Below are 25,251 nucleotides of genomic sequence, written 5' to 3' on the forward strand. Positions count from 1 at the left end.
TCTCCTCAAACGCTGCAACCATGTCGACGGCTGTGGAAGCGACCGGGTTCATTATGTCCATCATCGGCTGGCTTCTCACCGGAGCATCGCTGGTTAACGACTACTGGAAGATTTCTACCATATCCGGCAGCGTCATCATCTCTAATCGGGAGTTTGAAAACTTGTGGCATGCCTGCGCCGAGAACAGCGCCGGCATCGCCGAGTGTCAAGACTTTCAATCTATGCTGGCCCTCCCAGGTAAGTGCAGATGCAAAGGCCTCAGAAAAGATTGAAGAAAATTTAAAAGATGATCCACTTAAATGACTGTGTCGAATTGACAGGAGGTGACTATTGTAAATTAAAAATAAAAAAATAAAAAAATCTTGACTTTTGGTGATCAACTAATAAATTAGGTGATTCTCGAGGCTGAGGACAGGTAATGGGGTCAACTTCCTGTTACAGTTAATGTTCTGCCAGCGAGGCAGATCTGACCCGACGGTCTGCGCTTCAACAGTCCAAAGTTGGATTTTCTCGCACTCACAAATCAACGAATTTCTCACATCTTTACAAAAAACCCTGAAATTTTGATTTGTGAAACAAAACATTGGAAGAAGGGCTTTTTGGCACCGTTTTGAATGGACTATCCAAAGGTTAGCTAATTTTATAGCTGTGAGTTTCCCGCCAAAAAACCCCCAATTGAATCACTTTGAATATTATATGTATTGCTAGTCTCCGTATGGACAACTGACCACCACTAAGCAGGCATTTATTGTTTTGATGAATACATTTATGTCTTGGAAGGTTTTTGGGCGCCATTTTACGCCTCCTCCGCCGTCGGGCAGTAAAATGGAGGGAAAAACTCACCAAGCTTTCTCTTCGTTTTAATTGGATTCTGATGGGTATTTACCCGGATCAGATACAATCATTTATCAACAATACCTTATTTTGGTCATTTGTTTTTCTTTACAATAGGAATATAAAGTATAACCTACTTGTAAATCATGTCCAAAATGACACTAACTGAGATATTTAGGCTTAAGATGTCGTTTTGTCTTGATCTTACTTTCACAAAACCTTGTCAGCCTGTTAAGGAAAATGAAATGTTTGTTCTCATTATGTCCTATTATATGCATAAATAGGAACTGAAACTTTGTGAGTGATACTACGTGACTCCTGAGTCATTACCATCTGACATCTTTGTCTTTCGCTGAGCCTCATAGAGAGGAGTGGCAGGTTTCTTTTTTTTTTTTTATGATCAGCAGAGGTCATTCTGTCAATAAATTACTACTTCGACTGCGAAGTCTATTCAGTATGTAGTCCTTCAGTACTTCCTTTTTCTTTAAAAAAAAAAATAGTTTTCTGTCTTTTAAAAAAAAAAAAAAGAATTACATTTATCAGTGAAAAGAGGTGCTGGTTAGTCAATTTTCTGCTGTCCTCGCCTATTCCACATTTCTATTAATTTGTCTTTACGCTAAGATAAGCCAACCAAAGCAAGAAATAAAAAAGCATAAAGCAGACTGGGGCTGTAATTTTATAGTTAAGACATGTTAAGGTCAGTACACAACTGTTCCTGCTTCATTGATAAAACTGTACAGTTTATTGCTGTATATATCTAAAATAACCTAATTTCAAGTTAATGCCCAATATCCCCAAGATGCACCCCCACTACTCAAAATACTCAATATATATATTTTTTAACAGTTTTTCTTCAACTAAATGACAAAAGCCACCTTTTGTTTGTTTACTCTTGAGCAGAATTCAGTCTCAGTCGTCTTACACACATTGATTAGTCAAAAAGGAAACTGTATATACAGAAACTATATATCTGTTTTTATATTATGTTTGTCTGAAACACGCGTCTCTTTGAGAATTAGTCCTTGTGTCTCACTGAGATTACCAATATGAATAAATGTTAGTAGCAGTAAGAAGTTTGTGACAACTCATAGGCAAAGTTAATAGCACCGATCTGTTCATGATAGTACATGGTAGCTGCAGCGAATAAATATCTTATTCCTCAAAATGTCTATCTTTCGGAGCCTTTACATGGCTTCTGTTTTCAAACAGGACAAATAAGCTATATTAGTATGTATGCAAGTACCAGTATTGTAGTTCCCTGTGAACTCCTGTGATGATCATTGTGATGCTTTAGAGAAATTGTATTTGACAGTTTATTGCGAGTAAAGTGACATCTGATCATTTCTGCAGCTCACGTGCAGGCATGTCGCGCTCTGATGATCGTCTCTCTGCTGCTCGGCCTCGGCTGCATGATTATCTCGCTGCTCGGACTCAAGTGCATCAAGATTGGCTCGAGCACCGATCAGTCGAAGGCCAAGATTGCCACTACCGGAGGAATCATGGCCATCCTTGCTGGTGAGTTAACCAAGAAACACACAGAAACATCCAACTATGGTTCCAGAGATATTATACTTGCTCATATATGCAAGGTCATTACCAAAATCTGGACAGAGACTTTCCTTTGTATACGAATTGTACAAAGTGGGTAATGTATATGGTGACCTCTAGTGTTTACTTTAGGTATGACAGCCGCAATGTCACAGCCAACTAAAGTGGTGTTTTCTATAGAACCAAAAGTAAATTCAATCTGCTGCTTTTTATTCCTGATCGTGTTAAAAAAGTAAAGGTAAACATGCAGATGGCTGAAATGAGTGCATTGAATTCCTCAATGAAGGTTTATTGAAGTATGAAGTCATTCTGTAGAATTTCCGATCAAATCTGATTCACACGTAATGGATGTTGATGTTTTTATTTGCTTTTATGTCTCTTTACATGCTTGCAGGTCTCTGCTGCATGATCGCTTGCTCTTGGTATGCATACAGAGTCGTTGAAGACTTCAACAACCCTTTCCATGGGGGGGTGAGGTGAGCTGACTCACACAGATGTTGCACATTTTAATTGAGACTGCACCCAAATGCCATTATTATATAATAGTTCAACAAAAGCTAAATGCTCAGAGAATTTTTTTTTTAATTGCTGCATTTAAAATCACTTGCAATGAAAAGACCACATTTTTCAAAAATATTTTTAAGTTCACCATGTGTTTATTTTTAGTAGTTTTTATTTTACACATCTTATTTTTACAATTTTTTTTACCTACAAACTCACGAACGCACACATGCACCGTTGAACATCAATTGTGTGTTTGCAGGTTCGAGCTCGGTACTGGCCTCTACATTGGCTGGGGCGGATCCTCTCTGTTCATTCTTGGTGGAATTTTACTCTGCACAGCCTTAAGGAGGGCATCAACCGGAAAGAAAAAGTAAACGCACCTTTTTTTTTCAATGTTTTGAGCACTAGAACCTCTGTCAAGAGTAATCATCACTGCTGCCAATTCTCTTGTATACCACAAAGAGGGGTTTGGGGTTCACTTTGGCAAATGCTGTCAGAGATGATGCATCAAACCCAGAGATGAGCCATAGGATGCACCAAATGCATCTACTTGTTCAACTTGCATGTGTTTATTTTAGTGTTCAACCTCAATATCATATAGAAGCTCTGAGTCATGAAGCAGTTTTCTGTCTGTGGTTGCTGTATGTGTTGTTTTTAATGGGATTTTAGCCAAAATCATAAAGCAATGCTCACATTTTTACACACAAAATAACCAAAGTCAATTTGTTCTCGCTTATTATCACAATTCAAGAAGCTGATCATTTTCCCAAGCGTGCATCGAGTGACCGTTAATTAATTATGTGTCTCCTGCTTTGCAGCGGTTTCTACGGAGGCCCTCCACAGAAGGTCTACACAGCTACAGCCAGATCGGAGGCCGATACCAGAGCTTACGTCTAAACACACACACACACACACACACACACACACACACACACACACACACACACACACACACACACACACACACACACACTTTTAGGACACTGTATCTTTTCAGTTTTACTAATATGTGTAGCAAACTGAAGGTTTCATGTCTAAAGGAACATATTTACACACACAATACTGTACACGTTATATTCCCATCACAATGTCTTGTATACTACACATACAGTACTAGTTTTTCTCTCTCGTTTGCTTCAAGTAGTTTCCAAAGGTAAATCTGTTGATCTGAGTAATAAATGAGCATTTACAGCTGATTGTTGTTGATTGTTAAAGCCCTACTTGGAAGTTATTTTTATCTGAATAAAGTTTGTTTTACATAACAGACATGTTGTTGGGTTTTGTGTCAGCATCCAAAACAGGGTTGTCAAAATCCCTGTTAACTAAACCAGCCCACTATGAGTTCATTCTGGCTCATAGAATGATCTTCATTAAAAGAAAGGCTGGAAATGAAAAGTATTTTTCTTAATTTGCACTGTTGGAATACATGTAGTTGTCAAAAGACAACACAATGAACAGCAGATGGTGGCAATAGTAGTTTTACACATGTATCTGTGGCACCATAGCCAGTTAGAATCAAATTAGATGTGATGTGACCTTGCATATAAAGGAATTTATTTATCATTCTGTATTGAACATTGTTTCGACTCTGTAGTTCATTGATGGTCCCTGTGCTTGTTTAGTGCAGCCACCTTTAATGGAACAAACATGCACAAGTAACTATCATTGGTTTAAAGGAACATGGTTCTTGCCCTTTGTCCACCATAAGAGGGGACTAAAAGCTTCAAGCTACCAACTGTATTTTATTGAACTGAGCCACTTGTGTCCATCAATGCTGCGAATTCCGGGAAATGTTCAAATCTTATCCAGTCAAGATTCATATTTCATAATGTTATGATTCATGAACTCATCTTTTTGTTCTCAATTCTGAGAAACTGGGAACCTGAAAGATCACTAATTTAGGCATGCAGGATGTAGAGACCACCCTTACATGCTGCAGATGATTTTAACTTGATGTGCACATTGTAATGTGTGAGAGTGTGTGCGCGCGATGTAATCTCCTGCGTAATGATGATTAATGTCTTGCATTTGGTAATCCACCTCTGTGGGTTCACCTGCTGACAGGCAGAACAACGGATTACGCTGCACTGCATCATGCTGCCTATCTATCTATAGACACACACACACACACACACACACACACACACACACACACACACACACACACACACACACACACACACACACACACACACACACACACACACACACACACACACACACACACACCGGATGAGACCGACTCTGCTTAACCTTCAGTTTGCCTCTGCAGTTTGAACATGCTTTTATTTGTAGTAATAAAAATAATAACATTCTTAGTTTTGAAATAGCATTTTTGTATGTTGTTATTTTTCATACATTGTTTCACTCCTTTTTGCCATCTTTGTTTCACAGGATTGTTCATGATGAGCTTTGCAGATGTAGACCTCCAGTGTGTAAACCTTTACTGGCAAATGTGAACATTCAGATTTAAAAAGCAAAAAGTGTGCGGTTGAACCACAGGTGGAGGGTGTGTTGTGGAGATGAGCCTAAAGCAAAAACAACAAAGGAAAAAAAAAAAAACATTGCCTCCCTTGTTTCGTTCTGTCTGCCTAATCTGACCCTGTTGTGCTGACTGCGGGGGAATCAGCTTCAATCCTCTCAGTCGGCTCATTCACACAAAGTGTGCCTCTGTCTGTCTGTCTGTCTGTCTGAATGTTTTGGTTTGGGGATGGGGGGGGGGGTTCAGGAGCATCGTGGGTTGGTCAAAGTTCAGATGTGGCCAACCTGATTGGCTAACAGGGACGCTGAGGAGGCTGCGACAGACAGCAGGCGTTTACTTATAGAGCCTGTCTGTCTCTTCCTCTGACTCCCGACACATCGTCCACGTCTGCCGCTCAGGTGAGTCACTCTGAAGTCACTTTCTACATATTCAAGTCTTAAAGATTTATATATATATATATATATATATATATATATATATATATATATATATATATATATATATATATATCACTGAGTGATACTGTCTCCCCCAACAAACCCACCAAAATCAAAAAATATATTGTTTATTTTTGTTTGGAAATTTGATAAACATGACAAGAGTGGTGTTGAAAAGAATATCTTTTTCTTTTCTTTTCTTTTTTTTTGCAGTTTTTACGCTCTTTGTCTCAATCATTATTTAAATGCATCATTTTCATGGTTTTAAAAATTCTGCGATTCTTATTAACATTAACAAGACTGAAATTAATTTCACTACAATAACTTTGTGGGACCCAACTACTAACAGAAGGGATACAAGAATGCATTAAACAAACTGACAAATCACATGTTGTAAGACAAGTGTGTTGTTATGTATTTGTTAATTTATTGAGCAGGCAGGAAGGGGGGGGGATAAATACAGCGTTTGTTACAGATGTGATAATGACAGACGTGCCTTCTTACTATAACTGTTACAAAGTTCCTGATGATATTCTCTGATAGTTTAAAGGAGAGGTGAAAAGAATCAAGGAGGGGTTTTAAAGGGATTAAGGAGCTCAGCTGAGTTAAGTCGCTTTGAGTCTCTCAGTCATCTCACCTCAATCAACTCAGCAAGGAGAAATTGTTCTTCGGCTTATTCAGAGATAACATAAGTGGCCAAAAACAACAGCAGCTTTCATACGACAAAAGCAAACTGACCACAAATTCACCAACAAAGTGCGTACAGGTGTATGTTTGAGCCCTCGGTTTTACTGCCTCACCTCACTGTTGTCAAGCAACAGTTTTCCAAAAGCAAATATTCCGCATTGCGAGAACAAGAGCAGAAGTAATGGGTATTGATTTTGTCTTCTCTTTACCAGGCTAGCCATATGTTTGATTTTATGTTTGGATCTTCTACCTGACGCAGCCTGAACAGTTGGGCGTTCACCTCATATGCCCACAGTGATGCCACTGGCGGTGTCTATTGTCTATGGTTATCACTGATGTTTGCAAACCAGTAAAGACTCAGTAATAAAGTTGCTTCCATAATGTCGGGGGGAGACACAGGAAACCGGTAGCTCACAGGTGCTTTTCCCATGATTTGTCAAACTGAGTCAAATGATGAATATTCTATGCACATTTTATTTTTCTTCAAATTTGATAATCGTCTTAAATCCACACATGCTCAGAATTTGAATGCACGTTGTCACCACAGATGAGAGTGAATTTTTGATGTGGTACAAGAAGGTGACTCACTATAAGGTAATTCTGAAATGTATTTAAGACTCCAAATCAAAGTTGTTCTCATTTCTCCTATTTTGCAAAGAGCAGTTTATTGGGCTGAAAGAAAACATCTTTTTGTGGCCATGTAAAAAGCACTATCTCAAATGACTTTGTAGGCCATTAATGTTGATCTTTACACTAAAAACTGTTCTTGAGCTTACAAGAATCTGTTCTGCTTATCATTATTTTGCCCCTTTCCATCAGCGCACATTTTAGGAAAGCCGACTGCAGTTTTCTGGCTCAGAGGGATTAGAGTGACATCCAGAGTTTTCCACCACAGCAAGCTTTTTCAGGAATTAAATCCTGGTTGTTATAATCGACAGAACATGTTTTTGATCCTTTCACAGCGGTCACAGATAGTTGTAAAAGAGAGATTTAGTGAAAATATGGTCAATGCACAGTTTTGAGTTGCATATGAATGCTTCTCAGAAACATTTTGTGCAGAAAATGGGATGTAGCGATGTGATTAAAGTGGGACATATTACTAAGCAGGCAAGCATTTTGTTGTTAAAGACGATGTGCTGCAAGCCATGGAAAATGGACTAAGTTGGATTTTAAGTGAGTTTGATTAGTGGCTTATTGTGATTGGTAGACAACTCAGTAAGAGCATCTCCAAAACTGTCTCTTCTGTGGAACATCCCCACTCTGCAATGGTCCAAGAAAGGAAAAGCGGCGAGCATGAGATGATGTCACTAATGCATTGAGTAAATAAGGTGTAACAATCTATACAGTCAGTGAACTGCGGGTTATACAACATATTCAGTTGCATGAATTCAGAACGTGACACTGCGGTAATGCTGATTTGTGTTCCCCTTTAGTAAAATAATTTCATCCATCAGCCCTCTCTGAGTCAGCGAACATTCAACAATGAGAATTACTTAATTATTTATTCGTAGTTCTTTTGAAAAGACTCATTTGCCTTTCTTCCTCAGAATCGGCTGACGGCCATTTACCTGCACCAACATGAGCCCCAAAAATGTGGTGTTCAAGAAGATCTCCAGGGACAAATCGGTGAGTGGAAAATCTCGGGTGAAGATTAGCCCACAATCCTCTGTTAATGCCTCTGTGTCGGTGGCATTTTCAGATTGGTTCAACCTGTTTGTTGTGAACCACATTCCTGGTAAATTGATGGGGAAATGATAAAACTGTGACAGGATTTCTTTAAACCGTAGGACCAAACAGTCACAGGGAATAAATATGGACTCATTAATCTATGTGGTCTCACGTTTGTCCAATTTTTGTCATTAGAATGTCTGAGGAAAGCTTAAAGTCTGTCAGAATATTCTAATCAGTGTCAACTTTGGTGGTGATATGATATCACTGCAAGACAAAGTGCACACTTTACTGTTCTGTCCTTTTTTATTTCTTTTTGAGTGACATATGTATCTTTGGACTGCAACACAACTATATAACTAGATTTTTGTGTTTAGTGTTTCAAATAATTAAAGGGAACTTCTAAACAAAGGCATTAAAAATGATTATCAACAAAATGATATATAGTAAGGAAATGATATTGATTAAAACTTTACTTTCAATAAGGAACTTATAGATCACGTTGGTATTATGCTTGCTTTAATAGTGTTATATTTGCTTCAGGTTGGCGTGTACATGGGGAAAAGAGACTTTGTTGATCGTTCTGATTCTGTGGATCCAGTAGGTGAGTCTCACAAACACCGTGATATGCTGTGTCTGGGATAAAGTCTTCAGAGAGGAACGTCCCGGGGTATACAGTGGCATCATCATCATCATCATCATCATCATCATCTTCATCAATTTATTTTGTTTTTCATAATTAATCTGAATAGACACACTTATCTGCTTTCCTCCCCTCTCCTCCCGCATGTCTGTCCACCATGTAACTGAAGTCTTTTGGTCTGTCCTTACCCACAGAATAGTTTATATGAAGATTTTTCTCTTTTTATCCCTGTTCTATGTATTTAAGGTTTCCCTGAAAGGCACCTACTTATATTTAAAATTCATTATTATCATGATTAAATGTCTATTCAACAGGACAAGTTAACATGACAAGTTAACATGACATGTCTGAATTGTGTCACACATGAGAAGCCTTTTTTTTTAAACTGTTGCACATTTTCATTTCTGTTATGAACTGTATACCTCAATTCGCAGACTAGTCTCAAGGAAAACATCGAGAAATTTAAAAAGAAAAGTTGTTATTAGGGAGTCATTGATAGAGCCAGGCTTTCAATCTCTATGTAGTTTTTAGTTTTGAACTTCCTTATCTATGTTCTTCAGTTGTGGTTTGACTTTTTATTTGTATGTGTGTGAAAACAAAGTATGTCTTCCGTACTATTCCAGTTTTTGTCAAGTTATAAGTTTGGTTTGTTTATGTGTGTTACCATTAGATGGAGTCATCGTTATCGATCCCGAGGCTCTGCAGGGGAGAAAAGGTCAGAAACGTCTCTTTCATGTCACTCAGCTGAGCAGCAGGATGCTGATCTGGACTCAGGATTCACTATTAATAATTGTTTGACAACCAATATGTTTTACTCTATTTTAAAATGTCATTTTTACAAAAAAAAAAAAACATCTTGTAGTTTCCATTATTGACGTTCAGATTCTTTATATTATGTTTTAACAAAATTGTGTTCAATATTTCACTGACATGTCTCCTCCTCATTATTAGATCATTTGTAATCAGTTAATCAGTTCGCCATAAAGCTTGGTGAATGTCATCATCCATTATAAATGATTTTGAGTCAACTCTTTCAAACATGACTATAGGAGGTCTGTTTGCAGTTTCTATTATGAGTTTCTGGTTTCCTCAAACTGAAGGATTTGCATTTTTGTACTGTAGGCCCCACAAAAGCTGACCCAAAGACACCAGGAAGTGCTTTGTGAATTTGTAATGACTATTATTCACCGTCACTGGTAATTTCCAGTAATCTGATCAAGGTATTTATCAACAGAGTAATTTAGTAATTAAAAAAAAATAAAATTCAATAATGTAGCTCATACAGTTAGACAGCAGAAGAGTTATTTAAAGGATATAAAAATCTAATATTTACAAGAATTAGAAACATACACAACCGTATGTAACATTGTTATATAGAGATCAGGAGCACAAACAGTTTTAACTGAGGTTTGAAACGGCCCTCATGTTAATTTGTCTCGGAGAACCTGATTCTTTCGTATCACTAATCGGCTGTTTCTCTGATGCTCTCCAGTCTTTGTCACACTGAGTTGCACCTTCCGCTATGGGAGAGATGACATGGATGTGATGGGAATCGCCTTCCGCAGGGAGCTGCACCTGTCCACCCGCCAGGTGTACCCGCCTCTGCAGGACCGCGACAAGGGCATCCACACCAAGAGCCAGGCCAAACTGCTCCGCAAGCTGGGAAACAACGCCTACCCTTTCTTCTTCGAGGTTAGAAAGGATGATCATGGACAGACAGAAAGAGAAAAATCTTAAAAGCCCCCGAGGAACATTGTGTGTTTTATTACAGTAAATTGTATCTGATTAAGACAGCCCTTAAGTTTTTTGGGGTTTTTTGTCTCCTCAGTTTCCAGAAAACCTGCCTTGCTCTGTGGCTCTCCAGCCAGCACCCCATGATGTTGGCAAGGTTTGATCCTGATGATGATGACTTTAAATGAGAGAATCTCATTGCATGCTGACATTTCTTCTCTTCCGCCCTCCCTTGCAGCAATGTGCCGTGGAGTTTGAAATAAAGGCCTTCAGTGCCGAGAGCCAGGATGCAAAAGTGCGCAAAAGGTGAGTCTCAGGTCACTACAAGTGACTCGGGTCACTACAAGTGACCTGAGTCACTTGTTGTTTTAATCCCAGCACAAAATTAGTTTAGCATGCATACACATATTTTTTTGTTTTTACATATTCTACAGGTGTTGCACAAACCTGCACTTGTGTCCTTCCCTCCCTCACTCAATCTCATGAACTTATCTTGGTTTAGTCGTGAGTCTGGAGCCAAAAGTGGCTCTACAGCCCATCTGCAGTTGATCCTTGAGCTGTGTTTTCGCTATTCCAAAGGTTAAGTATGTTTTGTGGCTCCAGAAGTTAAATATCGACCACGAAAACATAAACCTGAAATACTTGAATATGAAAAAACAAAACAAAAAACTCCATTGAGTGAGATACATATCTTACTGGCTTTCTGTTAAAGGTGATAAAATCCTGTTTCTGTACTCTAATCAGTTTTAAAGTAATACAATGTTATTTGCAAGAGTTTACTAAAGAATCCCCCAATATTGTGACTTGTTTTACTATATGCCATCATCAATCAGGTGGCCCTGTGCACTAACTAAAGTGAGAAATGCTTCTCCAAGTGAAATAGATTAAACTTATGTGATGAGAAATATAAAGTAGAACTGTATTGCCTAAAAATAATTTCTATAGATTCTAAAAACTGTAAACAAGAAATATCATTTCGATGTGGAACACAACCGTTAAACATCTTCTGGGATTACTAGTAAATCAAGAAATTAGGAAGTTACCAAATATGGTAACTGATTATCTCACAATGATGAGATGCCATCATTATGTGGGTGTGCAAACAGATGTAGTTTCACAGGCCTGTTGTTGGTTAATCAGATGATCACTGCATCAAACTTGAGTCATGCTTGGTGTTCTGGTCATGGTTCGGTAAGGAGATGCTCCGCGAAGCCTTTTTTTTTTTTTTTCAAATGGAGGACATTAAAAACTGACAGAAACTTTCAACAAATCAAATGTCTAGATAACATACAAACTAAACCCAGTCATTGTTTTTTCTTTGAAAATATTTGATTGTAAAAAAAAAAAGATTAACATATAATTCCACTGAAATCTATTAAATTCCGGAAGGATTAGAAAGGAACGATCACCAAACCTGTGCCTAGCTGACCTCGAAGGCAGTATTTTTCAACCTTTTTTGAGCCAAGGCACACTTTTTTCTTTGGAAAAATCTCGAGGCACACCACCACCCGAAAATGTTAAAATTTGAAACTCTGGAGCCTATATTAACAATATAAAGTAAATTGGCGAAGAGTATTTTAGCGATCACGGAGTTGGTCGCTGCAGGGCATGATGGGAGTTCAGGTTATGTGTTGCCGGAGGTTATTGAGGGTTATTGTTGGGGTTGTTGTGTGTGTTGATTTGTGCTTGTGTTGTGTTTTTGTTCCTCGGTTTAGATAGTTAATTATTTCGTCTAGTTTGGTTTGGTTTGTTTGACGTTGGTGTGCAACCCTCAGTGAGAAATGTGTTGTGTGGAGTGTCATCCTGTTATTAAGGTCAAGTTGCGGATGTTCATGTCAAAATAAAAGCCTCTGGTGATCAGCTTGCAGAAAAGAATCTCGACCCAGAGCAATTATTCCACCACCACAGTATTTATACATGATTATTCTGCACACTGCTCTCTCAGCTGACGGTGACTGTAAGAGCAAATGTTATTATAGAAAAAATGTGAAATTGGATAATTTCCTTTTTTATTTAAAAAAAATAATTTTTTTTTTTATTTAAATTTCCCACAGCACACCTGACTATATCTCGCAACAGCAGTGTGCCGCGGCACAGTGGTTGAAAAATACTGCTCTAAGGGAGAAAAATGTCTTTCTCTGTCTTTCTTTGTTACACTCCTGGTTGCATACATTTCAAGAACTGATTTCGAGCAGTGTTCTGTTTACATGTTATGGCTTTGTGTTTGGTTAAACAGGAGCACAGTGAAGCTGCTGCTCAGGAAGGTGCAGTACGCTCCAGAGAACGAGGGGATTGCACCTTGTGTCGAAACCACGCGAGACTTTGTCATGTCTGACAAGCCACTGCATGTCAAGGCCAGTCTGGACAAAGAGGTGGGGGTCACTAAGTGTTTATTGCTGTTCCACAAATATTCAGTATGTGACACATCTTCTTTCTGAAAGCATTCGTGAGGAGAGGGAAGCAGAAGGGAAAAGCCTCTGCTTCTTCATCAATTTCCTCATAACCAGAGAACATGGTGCTTGACCTCTCATGCTCTGCAACCCTGTTTTCAGGTGTACTACCACGGTGAAACCATCAAAGTTCACGTCAATGTTACAAACACCTCCAGCAAAAACATCAAGAACATCATCATCTCTGGTAAACAAACAATCAAACTGCTTTTTCAACAACAGTTAACCAAAGCTGGCGGTAAATGTCATGTTTTCCGTGTCTCTCGTGCTTCTTCAGTTGACCAAGTCGCCACAGTGGTGTTGTACTCTAACGACAGCTACGTCAAATGTGTGGACATCGAGGACACTGGGTAATAATCAGCACAAACACGCAAAGAACCTAAACATTCACTGTGTTGTCCAAATCGTTCCTCGAGTGGAAGTACAAATACTTTGTAAGTAATGGCGCAGATCATGACAAGTTATGAGAGCTCTTACCTGAAATATTAAGTTATTTAAATTTTCTAAGAAACTGAAATCTACCTATTTACTTCTTTTCTTTCTTTTCTTCCTTTTCATTTATTTCAATCATGTTTTCTTTTTCTCTGATTTCATGGCGCTCATTCCATTAAATGTTTACATAATTGAAAAGGAGCACAAAGAATATACATGTTATAGTGGGTGGCCCTTTCTTCAAAACACAAAAACAGAAAAATATATATACAAAATGGACTGATGGACAATTTACATAACATTGACTTCTGTCAAATTATGCGACTCATGTAATTATAGCAGAATCAAATTGAAACAAACCAACAGAAACGTTGCAGTCGAGTCTCAAGTTTCTCAAATTCCCACTTGTATAACTAAAGTTGAGGAAGTGACAGTGTGACGGCGCCGGTCCTCCAGCTCACCTCGGATGATCCAGGGCAGAGATATCAGATCTCGTCTCAGAAAAAAGACAAAAGACTCCTGCATAAAGGAAACTCTGTCCATGAAAAGAGGACACAGGGTGATCATAGGGGGCGGTGGACCTGTGGGACACTTTGATCTGCTGTTTCTCATAAACAAAATTCAAAGTGACATTAGGAAGCTTTATGATAGGAAAACGTGATTGTGTTCCTGTGAAGTAAGTCAAAATATTTTTTCATATTAGAGGAGAAACACTCACTGCTGTGTGTGTCATTAGTCCAGTGACATTAAACAATCTTCGATAGGATTTCTGTCAACAACTGAAGCATCTAAAAAAACAAACAAATGTGGGTATTTGTACGTGTTTTGTATCCGATTCAGAAACCTCCAGATGTTTCCCCATTAACCTAAGACAATATCTTGCAATATAATGCTTTACATCATAGATATTTACTATGTGAGCTTTTGGAGGATAACCTTCATGTCTGACTGGAGGATAAACAAATTCAAAATACAAATGTGAAAATATACTGCATCTTCAAAATTTTGAAAAACTTGTGGAAAATGGATTTATTAGAGTTAATGTAACATATTACCATTGTTTTGTATTGCACCCTTGTAATGTAAACTGATGACTGTCCATCTCATTGGTCTCAAATGCAGATTTTAGACCGCTAAAGGAAGTTCTACCAGTGGAAAGCTCATAAACACAAGGGGAGAATAAGCAAACTGCACAAAGAAACCCCAAACCTAGAGAAGAAACTGAGATATTGTAGTTGTGAATTGAGATGGCAGACTATTCCACTGGCATGCAGCTGCTTGATTTTTTTTTGATTTTTTTTAATAATCAGTTATGCATAGAATGCATTGTTTTGGTGAGTTCGTGTCCAGTTTATTCATGTTACCTTTTTCTAAAATGTATTATGATGAATCAGGATCATTTTATGATATGTACATCTGTTAGGCCTTTAAGCCATCTGAGATCACTTATTTAACAACTTGTGCTCTTAAAGATCTCAGTAGACATTTTGGAATTAGTGTAACAAAGTCATAAAGTACATTTTTACTCATCTCATCTCACTTTGTTCTGCATTTTTCCAGGGATTCAGTGTCAGCTGGAGCGACCCTGCAGAAAGTGTATTCCATGCTACCTCTGTTGGCCAACAACAGAGAGAGGAGGGGCATCGCTCTGGACGGGAAGCTGAAACATGAAGACACCAACCTGGCATCGTCGAGCATGTGAGGAAATTCCGACAAGTGGATGCTCAAGTTTCTTGACATTGGCTTTGTTAGATAACAAATAAATATATCGTATCCCCCTTCTCTTACAGTGTCAAAGAGGGTGTGCTGAAAGAGGTTATGGGAATTATGGTTTCATACAGAGTAATGGTGAAGCTCATCGTCGGAGGGTCAGTCTCTGCTGTGTGTGCGTGCATGAGGGTGTTGGGGGGGGGGGGGGGGGGGGGGGGGGGGGGCTTTGTTCATTTAAAACAAACATGGTGATGCAGAAGAACATACAAATGTGAATTGAGGTCAGTGTGAAGCCTGATTGTCTCCAACCACCGAATTGTGTTATTTTTATTTACCTCACAGCCAAGTTTGAGTGAAAAAGTCTTACACGTGTCCTAAATTCGTATACATTTTTATTCCGTGTTCACTGGCAGCCGTGACGTGTCTCCTAAAGACACCTAAATCAGAACGGCTACCAGTTGGTATGGTTTATGAACATGCGCAACTAAAGATTAGTTTGGCAAAAGCATCAAAAGTTGCAATGAAATAAAAAAAATACCCAGTTTGCCATTTTCATCAGTAAAAAGATCAAAAGTGAACGTGAACTGATTATTGCAGAGGCATGTACAAAACATCTAAAGTTGAAATTGCTTTCACATAAACATATTTCTTAAAAATGCATCACAAAACAAATCACAATCACAAAACATATAGCATGTGCTACTCCTTGTTTATTTACTAGTTAATGTTTTAGCTTCTCTATTGAGCTATGCATTAATTTCTTTCACTCTGTTTGTGTCGTTTTGAATGACCTCCCTGCCTGCACTGGGCTCACAGGATGATGGGGTCAAGGTATGTCAAGCCCTGCTGGTATTTGATTAAACTACTCTGCTGAGGCTTTCAATGTGAAAGTGTCAACATAATTTGGGAGAAGCAGAATAACAAAAGCCAGAATGAAAATTATCATTTTTGTCGAGTTAGAAAATGTATCTCTGAAGATTTTTCACATGTGACTTCATCACACAGCCATGTTGAGGATGTTAAAACTTTTAAGTTGTTTATTAAGACATTTCTTTTACATTTTAAAATGTTTAATCTTGTGGCTTTTCAAAAATAATGCTGCAAAACATTAAACAATATTGTGTTGGACTGCAATTAATGAACCACGTCCATCAAACACTTTATTTCTTTACTTGAATTGCAGTGAGGTTGGCCTGGAAGTCCCTTTTAAACTGATGCATCCTAAACCAGATGCAGGTAAGGAACATCAATCCACCATATATATATGTGTGTGTGTGTATGGTCTTCATCCTTGCTTCAATGATTGACAAAGTGACAATTATATTGATCATTTCATTATTCATTTGGTCTTGAATCTCAGAATTCAGCATTTTCCAAATCCTACAATGACTTTTCAAATGGTTTTTGTAGACTTCAATTTAAAGTCAAGTCAAAATCATGGAGGATGAATTAGAAAAAACCCACCAACCATATATTAACATCATAGAATATTATCTTAAAAGAATGAGTTTTTAAAAATATCATAACCAAGGAACCAAGTAATCAGCACAGCTCACGCAATCATCTTTTCCTCCTTTTCTTGCTGCCAACAGTAAAGGACAGGTAAATATGGAAATTGTTTGTGTTGTCTTCTTCACCCTCACAAAGGCACCACTTTTATGTTGAACTGAGTAAATCAGAGTTTCTGTAAGGACAGATTAAAGACAATGGTTTTTGGAATTAATATTCTCTATTTATTGTTCCACTAGACATGATCATAACCCCCTATCAGTTTTTCTCTTGGTCAGCTTTTGTTTTTTTATAGAGTTCATTTCACTGCTTCTTTTCCCTTATCAGCTTCTCCATCAACTGTATCAGTTTTCATCCATTTGTTTTGTTTCATATCATGTTTCTCTGTCCCTTTTTAGTTTGTTTTAATGAAGTTTATTTTCAGGGGAACAAATTCAAGAAGGTGGTGACACTCAGTTTACATGGTCCATTGGACAAAAGGTGTCCAATGAGAGTTATGTTTTCAGATCAGCCACTGTTTGGTCCAGCTGAGGAAATTATTTGTTTGGGTTGTAAATGTTGTTTGAAACAACTTTGTTTTGTTTTGGGGTTTTTTTGTTTTGGTTTTTTTTCACATTACAAATGCACCTAAAACATGTTGTAGTCTGCTGTCTCTCTTCACTGCACGAAGATCATAGTGCACAAAACTCAGCCATCCACCCCTTCCTCCTCTCTCCTCCTCCTCCTGGACTTTTGTCACTTTTTCTTAGCTGAGATGCTAACTGGATGCTAACATTTAACGCTGCTGCATTTCATAGTGAGCTGGAAGAGGAGCTGGTGTTCCAGGAATTCAAGCGCTCATACTTGAAGGGGATGATCGCCGACGATGACGACGAGGATGGCAACATATCAGGTGGCGACGACATGGCACCCAAAGAAAAATGAATGTGGGAGTCAGTAATGCTGAAACAAAGATGGCTGGGAGTTTGAGTCCTGAGAGAGTTTGTGATAGAAATAGTTTAATGGAAAGACCATAGCTGTGTGATCCCCCCCCCCGTTTCATTATTTAGGTGTGCTCCACATTGCTACTAACATTTTTCAAGGTACCAAATAATGCAGTGTTTATTTCTAAGCTTAGCTTCTTGTTTGTCAGAAAATATCAGATACTTTAAGAGTTAACTTAAAGTTTAAGTTGACTTTTTTTTTCCGAGTTAAGCTGACTGTCCTGCAGTCTTACATGGACAAATTGGAGGCAGACCATCGAATTAAAGATACCAAAATCCTGAGTCAAATTGACATCATGTCCCTTCAGTAAAAATGACTAGGTTTTATATTATTCTGTCATTATGTTTATTTTTGCTGGCTGTGAATGAGAGGTCATCATATGCTTTCTATTGTGATGTGAATTTTACTATTGAAAAAAGATCCTATTTTTATTCAAAACAACTGAATACATAATATCCTCAAGATGTGTTGAATATGTTAGCTACAGACCAGCCACTGAGTGAACCACCTCAGTGAGTGAAAGCAGCTAATGGCAACAATGATCTTGAACTTTGAAACTGACAAAGATGCAAAATTCTGCTTTTGTGGACATTGTGAAGACAAAGTTTGTTTTAGTGAAGCTGAAATTTTAACCACTTCAAAGTTTTGATTATAAATCTGCTCGTATATTTCACTGCTGCAAACGCGAAGCTTGGATTCCTTGCAGAAACATGCATCTAGAAGTCCTTTCCAAAACCAGACATAGGTTAGTTTTGGCGAGATGTGTCGCTCAGTGCTGTTGACATGTTGGAACACTGATTATTAAAGCTGATGAATCTACAGCTCTTTGCTGCTCTTTCTTGATACAATGAAGTCTCATAAGTCACATGGTTAGAATGATACCTGACCGATCCTATAAAGTTTCAAACTGACCACATGGCGGTGGGTTGGTTAGCACTCTTCCTTCATAATAAGAACATCACCAGTTCAAGTCAGGTATTGGGGGTCTCTTTTCGTAGCGTGTGAATGTCCTTTCCATGTGTATTTGTCTTCCTCCTAAAACATGGATTTTGGTCACTTAGAAATTTCCTGTAGGTGTGAATGTAAGTGTGTGTGTGATGGACTTGAGACGGATGGATGGGATTATCTCCAGGCTTGCTGGCTGTCTATAGACCTCCAATGAAAGGTTTGACGTTTGATTATTTTGATCCCCAGAGGAAGAAAATCTGTTATTGGATGATAGACTCATCTCACAAATGCATGTTATTTAATTCAATTCAATTCAGTCCAACTTTATTTATATAGCACCAAATACAACGCAGTCATTTGTAGGTGCTTTTAACAGAGAGAAACCCAATTAAATATGGCACAATATTGCACGATCTATAGAGCATTAAACAGGAGCTGCAACAGCAAGATGTATTTATTGCCAAAAAGCATTGTTACATCAAAGAAATAATCAAACCAAACTATACATTTCTTGATCTTTTGAGTCATTTTGGTTTTATTTAAAATTAAAAAAAAGTGTCACAAAATATTAAAACGATCTCTTGTTCTGCATTTAACACTTCTTTTAAATAGGGACATTTCTCTTGAGGCATACAAAGTAAAATTAAACAAAATAAAATATTTGGTAACATGATTTTAACAATATCCTTACTTGAAATACAGTTATACTCATTGACTATATAAGCAGCAAATAATTTAGATTATTAAAAAAATACTATAGCGAAAGCTTGATCCCAGGGAGAAGACAAATTTAATTTCAAACACTCCATGATCCATTCATTCATTCCTTCTTTTTTTTCCACTGCATTATTTCTACTCCCTTATTTATTGTTCTTTTCATCTGCTCAAGCCTTCACAACCACTATCCATTCTGATGTTTTGTCCTGATTTTAATCTACTTCTTGGTGATGATCTTTTAAAATCTTTGGGCACTGAATGCATTTTTTCTATTGAATGCGCGGACGTCATATTTTGTCGTACTTCATTACCTTTTTTAAAATCGCTTGCTAATAATTTCGAGAACTAGGCTGCAGAAAGCAAATATCAAGGTTGTATATGTGTATGAATGAAAAATACTTTAAAAGCCTTTACAATCAGCGCAGATCTATCGGACAATCAGTGGCAGCTATTTTAGAGTTTTTATTACATATTTTGATTGTAATTCTGTATTCCCCTTTACTGCTTTCTCCATTATTACCACTTACCAAGCTCAAATAACTCCTCAAGAAATAGTTTTCTTTTAATTCTAGGAAATGTCAGTTTTGTTAATACAAACTGCATTAAAGATGTCCCAGGTATTTGTGAAGGCCATGTACTGGTCAAACATGAATCGGTAGCTTTCTTTTATTTTCTTTCAATTTCTTTTTTAGTTTATCAATATCTTCTCTTTCATTCCATGTCAAAACTGAAAGAAAATTTAATTCAATATTTGATGGCCATTTGTCGAAGACATATCATTCCAAACTAACTGCCAGTAGTGCAAGACTCATGACATTCCAAACATCAGTGAGATTAAATGAGTTGTTAAGATATTTCGATCTGGACAAAAGTGGTTCATTTTTGGTTTTAAACTATATTTTTGGTACTTCTTTTTATTTTAGCAGAAGAACCTCTCAATGTCAACTGTGCAAAACAAAAGGACAAATCCTGCATCTCTAAAAGACCCCTCCTTTTAAACGTGGTAAGAGTCACAGAGAGAATCTGATTAGGTGTCTGTGATATGATGACAAGACCACTAATTTGGTGGAGGCATCATCGTGGTGGTTTTGGTACCAGCCCAGGTGTATTCTCCACTCATAGACCCATTCAGGTTTAGAAAGTCTCGGCCAAGCGGTAATTCACAGGAGTCAGGGTAAAGAAGAAATCCTGAAAACGTACTGGTGCTTTCACCGCCGCTGTACAAGCCGTTGGTGAGATTGTCTTTCACCTGTAACCACACCTGGTCCCATATGTTGAGGTGGAGGACAACCTCCTGGCTGGTTGTAGTTGGATTGTGTACTTCTGTTATTTTGAAAACGGGCTGAAAGTTTAGGAAAAGCCCAATTTTTAGCGGCTTTACAGCGACAGCGAGGTGGAAAGAGAAGACGTAGGTGCCAGTGACCGGGGCCGTGTACTTGCCCATTGACGGGCTGAAGTGTCCCTGCTCATTTGTAAGGGCATTGTGGAACGCAATGGGCCAATCTTTCCTGGGAAAGGACTCGTTGAGACTTGCACTGAATGCAGAGCGGATGGCCGGGGAACATGGACCAGGAACTCCCATGAAGCCCATGTCACCCTTGATTCCTTGTATCCCCATGATACCTTCTACACCCTGAACACCAGTGTCCCCTTTGTCCCCTTTATTTCCCTTCACTCCAGGTTGTCCATCTGTGCCGTTTGTTCCATCCATGCACTCACACACACCCTGCTCACCTTGATCACCTTTCCCACCATTCATACCGGGGTCACCAGTTATACCTAAGTCACCCTTGGCCCCCTTCATACCCTTGGATCCAACAAGTCCTGTCACTCCAGGCAGGCCTCGGCCTCCAGCTGGTCCAGGTGCGCCCTGTGGGCCCGGTGCACCTGGGACACTCCGACAGGAGGCAGGACATATTCCAATTTCTCCTTGAGGTCCCAGCGCACCTGGGACCCCCATTGATCCTTCATCACCTTTTTCTCCTGGAAACACACATCAGAAATGTTTTAATTAGTTGCAATGTGAATCAAACTGATCGCAAAGCAAGAAAAGGAATTATTATTAATGATGATTAATGAGCAACTTTGACATTTGTGTGTACACCTTAGGTCATTGTGCTTGTTACTTATTAGCTGAGAACTATTTCTATTCAAGCCGAATGTGATTGTACAAAACTTTAAATGTAGCATGTTAAATGTAAGAATTTAAATCATTTGAAAGTTTTCCTCCATGTTGAAGCATTGAAACCTTTTTTAAATAAGGTAATGAAGAATGTGCCCCCCCCCCCTCCAAAAAAAAGAAAACTAACTTAATCCTCCAACCAGACAGGTGTGGCACTGACAAACAACTCTCACAATACAGTACATGAACGCTACATGGTCAGTCCATTGACAGGGGACAATAAACCTTGAAAAAGAAAGAAAAAAATGCTTTGGAGAGAGATTTGAGAATATGCCATTTTATACTGGGTGCTTAGATTTCATAGCGTGTTTATCACTGCACATCTAGAATGAGCCCTTGGAGAAAAGTGTGAACGCAACCTTAATGAATCAACACTTTGTAAAGGAGTGGTGTCGCTTTACGTGATATCAGCGGGGGACAAACCAAATACCGAGAGCTCTATATCAGCATATTGAGTATACTCCAATCATGACCTTTGTGATTTTGGATTGATGATATTTTATGCTTCTCTCAACTGTTAAAAAAAATTTTTTTCTTGTAAAATAAGTACAGGCAATACTATCTCAGCCGGTGTATTGTCTAATGTATTGTGAGTGTATTCATTAAAGCATGAATTGTACACATTCTGGCGAATAGAGTGATCTTCAATATAAAATCATTACAGACCTTTTAATCCTCCCATGCCCTTTTGGCCAGCGGGACCATTTTTGCCGATTTGCCCTTTTGCCCCCTGGTCTCCCTTTTGACCTGAAATAATCGAAAGAAATGAAAAGATCAAAAATATTTATTAAAATAAAACAGCCGTTACCTGCATCAACCTGAAATGAAGTGTTTTATTCCAAAGCAAAGTCAATTGTCTTTTGCTTTCAGTATTTTTTTGAGATGGCAACAGAGTGTTCAAACAATTTTGAATAATTTAAAACTGGTTAGTGTATAAAAATCCATTTTTGATTGTTGTCTGTTGGGTGGACACTTAAAATGTAGCCATAGAAAGCAAAATATACTTGGAATATATCATAGCTATAACAGGGACATTTGCATTGTCTCTAACAGTATAAAACTGCTTCATGCTGGACACTAAACATTACATGACACTGAATGTTCTGTAGTAATGTTTAATATTACTCAGACACACAATTTGACATCATAACTCACCTTTCATGCCTTGAGGACCCATGAATCCTCGTTGACCTTTGAACCCCACCATTCCTCTTGGACCAGGGCTTCCAGAGACACCTGAATAATAGTTATAGTAACTGTAAAACAAATCTCAAATGATAATCATTGTGTCATTAAATCTCAGGGTCTATGGGTTCCTCTGAAAAGAAAGTATTTTGTTCATGAAAAACTGAATTGATACTGACAACACAGAAATCTCAGAACAGTTTCACCTTCTGGTTTCATTCTATGTCAGTTGAAGTCAGTTGGATACCAATAAATAGCAATACACCATTTCAAATGTCCTTTACACTTTCATGCTTCATGCTTTTCAGAGCAAAAGCTTTGATTGATTTACTTGACAAAAAGAGTTTTATGATAAATCTTATGGGTTATTTTTTACACATATGTTTATTTCATCTTGTATAAACAATGCGTGTACGTTGGACAACAGAGTAACTTAGAGGAACATATCTTTGTTTCAACTAGTGTTGTTTAGTCTTCACTTCATTCTTTTAGTGTCAGAAATCCCACATTTTTAATGTAGCATTAAAAACGGTGTTGCTGTACGTTTGATAGAAATGGTTTACATGCCTGGAAGGCCTCGATCTCCATGGGCTCCTTTTGCCCCTTGAGTTCCTTTACAGTACGAACAGATGCAGAAGAAAGGGATCTGACTTGCAGGTGGTGGTGCTGGTGAATTCATCAGCATGTTGCAGTACTGAGGATCCAAGATTGGTTTGGTGGGCTGGAACTCGTGAGTCATGTTTCCACCGGGCCCATAGGGAGACCTCCCCAAAGGGTCAGGCGGACCGATCACCGGCCAGGGAGGCATTTCCTCCCCTGACCCAGATGAGCCCTCCTCACTTGAGCCATAGTCCATGGAGCGTCTGAAGTCATAGGTAGAGCCCTCTTCACTATACTGTTGTTTGTTGGTGGTTGTCAGCAGCCCAAGTGAGCAGAGAGAAGAAAGTATGAGGAGCCTCAGCAGCATTGTCAGCATCTACAGGAGGATGAAGAAGAGAAAACTCTAACTCCGTAAAATAAGAACAATATCTAAAACAAACACATCAAGTAGTAAATACTGAAATAGCATTGCATTTTATTCTTGTGTATTTCACCCCGTAACAGATGAGAACCATACAGAGACAAGAGAAAACTATTGAAGCGGAACATTTCAAAAACATGAAATCAAGAGGAAAACTCACCGCTCTGTCTGAGCTGCATATGTGGAAAAGCCTTTCTCGAATGACCCGGATCGAAACTTCTTTGATGCATTTATAGGTTTCTCCCAAAACAAAACTCCTTTCAGCTTCTGCCTTACCCACTGGGCCCACAGACAAAGGTGTAGGATGGTCAGAGGAGGAGAAGAAGGTGTGTCTTTATTCTCAAACTGAGGAAGAACTTGGCCTTCTTAACTCACCATGACAAAGCCAAAATATACCGAAGACAGAAAGAAAAGATGCTTCTCGGTTTATCACTCTTATCACACTCCACCCTCATTTCTTAATCTCCCTTTCAAATAAAGAACAAAAGGTTTTCGGTCATTCTTCTTTTTTTCCAGTATTCCGTGACACGTAATGTTATTCTATCCCTGTGTGTTAATTTTGGATGTCAGACATACAAATATATTAGGACAGGTGTTGTGCAAAGTACTGACACAATACTTTCCATTAATTTGCTTTAAAAGTACTGACACAATGCACTGGTTACTTGAGATTTGTCTTTCAAATGGTCTGATATTGTAATGTTGCTGTGACACATTAGTTCAACTGTCAGTAGGTCATGGATTTTTGATGGATTGCAGTCCAGGGCCAAGTGCGACGTCAGAAATCTTCCACGAGCATATGTCAATAATTCTCTAACGATACTGGAACTCAGCTAGTCTACAAAAGCAAAAACAGGCTGGGAGACAAGATCTGGATGGAAACAGTGTTTTATTGCTAAAACCCGGGTCGACCAGTGGGACACAAAGACTATGCATTCGAGTTAGCTCCTAAATACACATCTGAGAGCCCTCCTCCATCGATTCGTCATCTAGCGGGGTGTTTCCAACGCTGTTTGTTTTGACAACTTGGAAATAACCTTGTTTCCTACCAACGTATCCGAAGAGGCCCCACCCCGTCCATCTCGCTTACCGTATGACATTAATGGTGGTTTCTTCCAGCTGCAGGGGGCCTCTTACCTGTCCGTGTTTACATTCTCAGCCTCTCTCCTGCCTGTGTTTACATTCTCATGTCTAATAGAATCCACTAATTGTCCCTACTTTAAATGTTCCCGTGGTTATTCTGGCCTGTTTCATGAGACACGGTTACAATCGCCTGGGATGGTCCTGGATTTTTTTTTAAACATTCATGAGTTTATTACATTGCTCTTGGTTTAGTCATCATGCATAATATGTTCGGTTATATCGACACTCCTAATACGGTGTTACAAGAGATATAAGATAATTGTTCAACAAGTACCGACAGTGAAAGTCAACCAAGTCTTCATTCAACGTGAGTTAAATTATTTAGTTAGAGGAAGATGCTCGTTAACAGTCGTAAACAATACGTCACTGTTGAACTATTTGCACTTAATTGTTAAATACTCAAAATGTTTAAAATGATTTAAGAATACAATGTGTA

The 25,251-nt window shown here is 38.4% G+C and overlaps 2 protein-coding genes across 2 annotated transcripts; both read left to right on the forward strand.

The window, feature by feature from the left end:
• Positions 1–20: 20 nt before the first annotated feature.
• cldn15la (claudin 15-like a) lies at positions 21–3,783 on the forward strand (the record flags this gene model as incomplete). Its single annotated transcript, XM_080504163.1, has 5 exons — positions 21–237; positions 2,185–2,349; positions 2,777–2,858; positions 3,146–3,256; positions 3,705–3,783. The coding sequence occupies 5 exons, from the start codon at positions 21–23 to the stop codon at positions 3,781–3,783; spliced, it is 654 nt and encodes a 217-aa protein (XP_080360289.1).
• A 4,287-nt stretch (positions 3,784–8,070) lies between these two features.
• On the forward strand, positions 8,071–17,559 carry saga (S-antigen; retina and pineal gland (arrestin) a; the record flags this gene model as incomplete). Its single annotated transcript, XM_080503772.1, has 13 exons — positions 8,071–8,118; positions 8,704–8,764; positions 9,474–9,518; positions 10,296–10,495; positions 10,632–10,691; positions 10,773–10,840; positions 12,771–12,906; positions 13,087–13,171; positions 13,262–13,334; positions 14,977–15,114; positions 15,207–15,299; positions 16,310–16,396; positions 17,433–17,559. 13 exons carry the CDS (start codon positions 8,071–8,073, stop codon positions 17,557–17,559), a joined length of 1,221 nt encoding a protein of 406 aa, XP_080359898.1.
• Between the last annotated feature and the right edge of the window lie 7,692 nt (positions 17,560–25,251).

This window comes from Blennius ocellaris, assembly GCF_963422515.1.
Source record: "Blennius ocellaris genome assembly, chromosome: 10".
NCBI classification, from domain to species: domain Eukaryota; kingdom Metazoa; phylum Chordata; class Actinopteri; order Blenniiformes; family Blenniidae; genus Blennius; species Blennius ocellaris.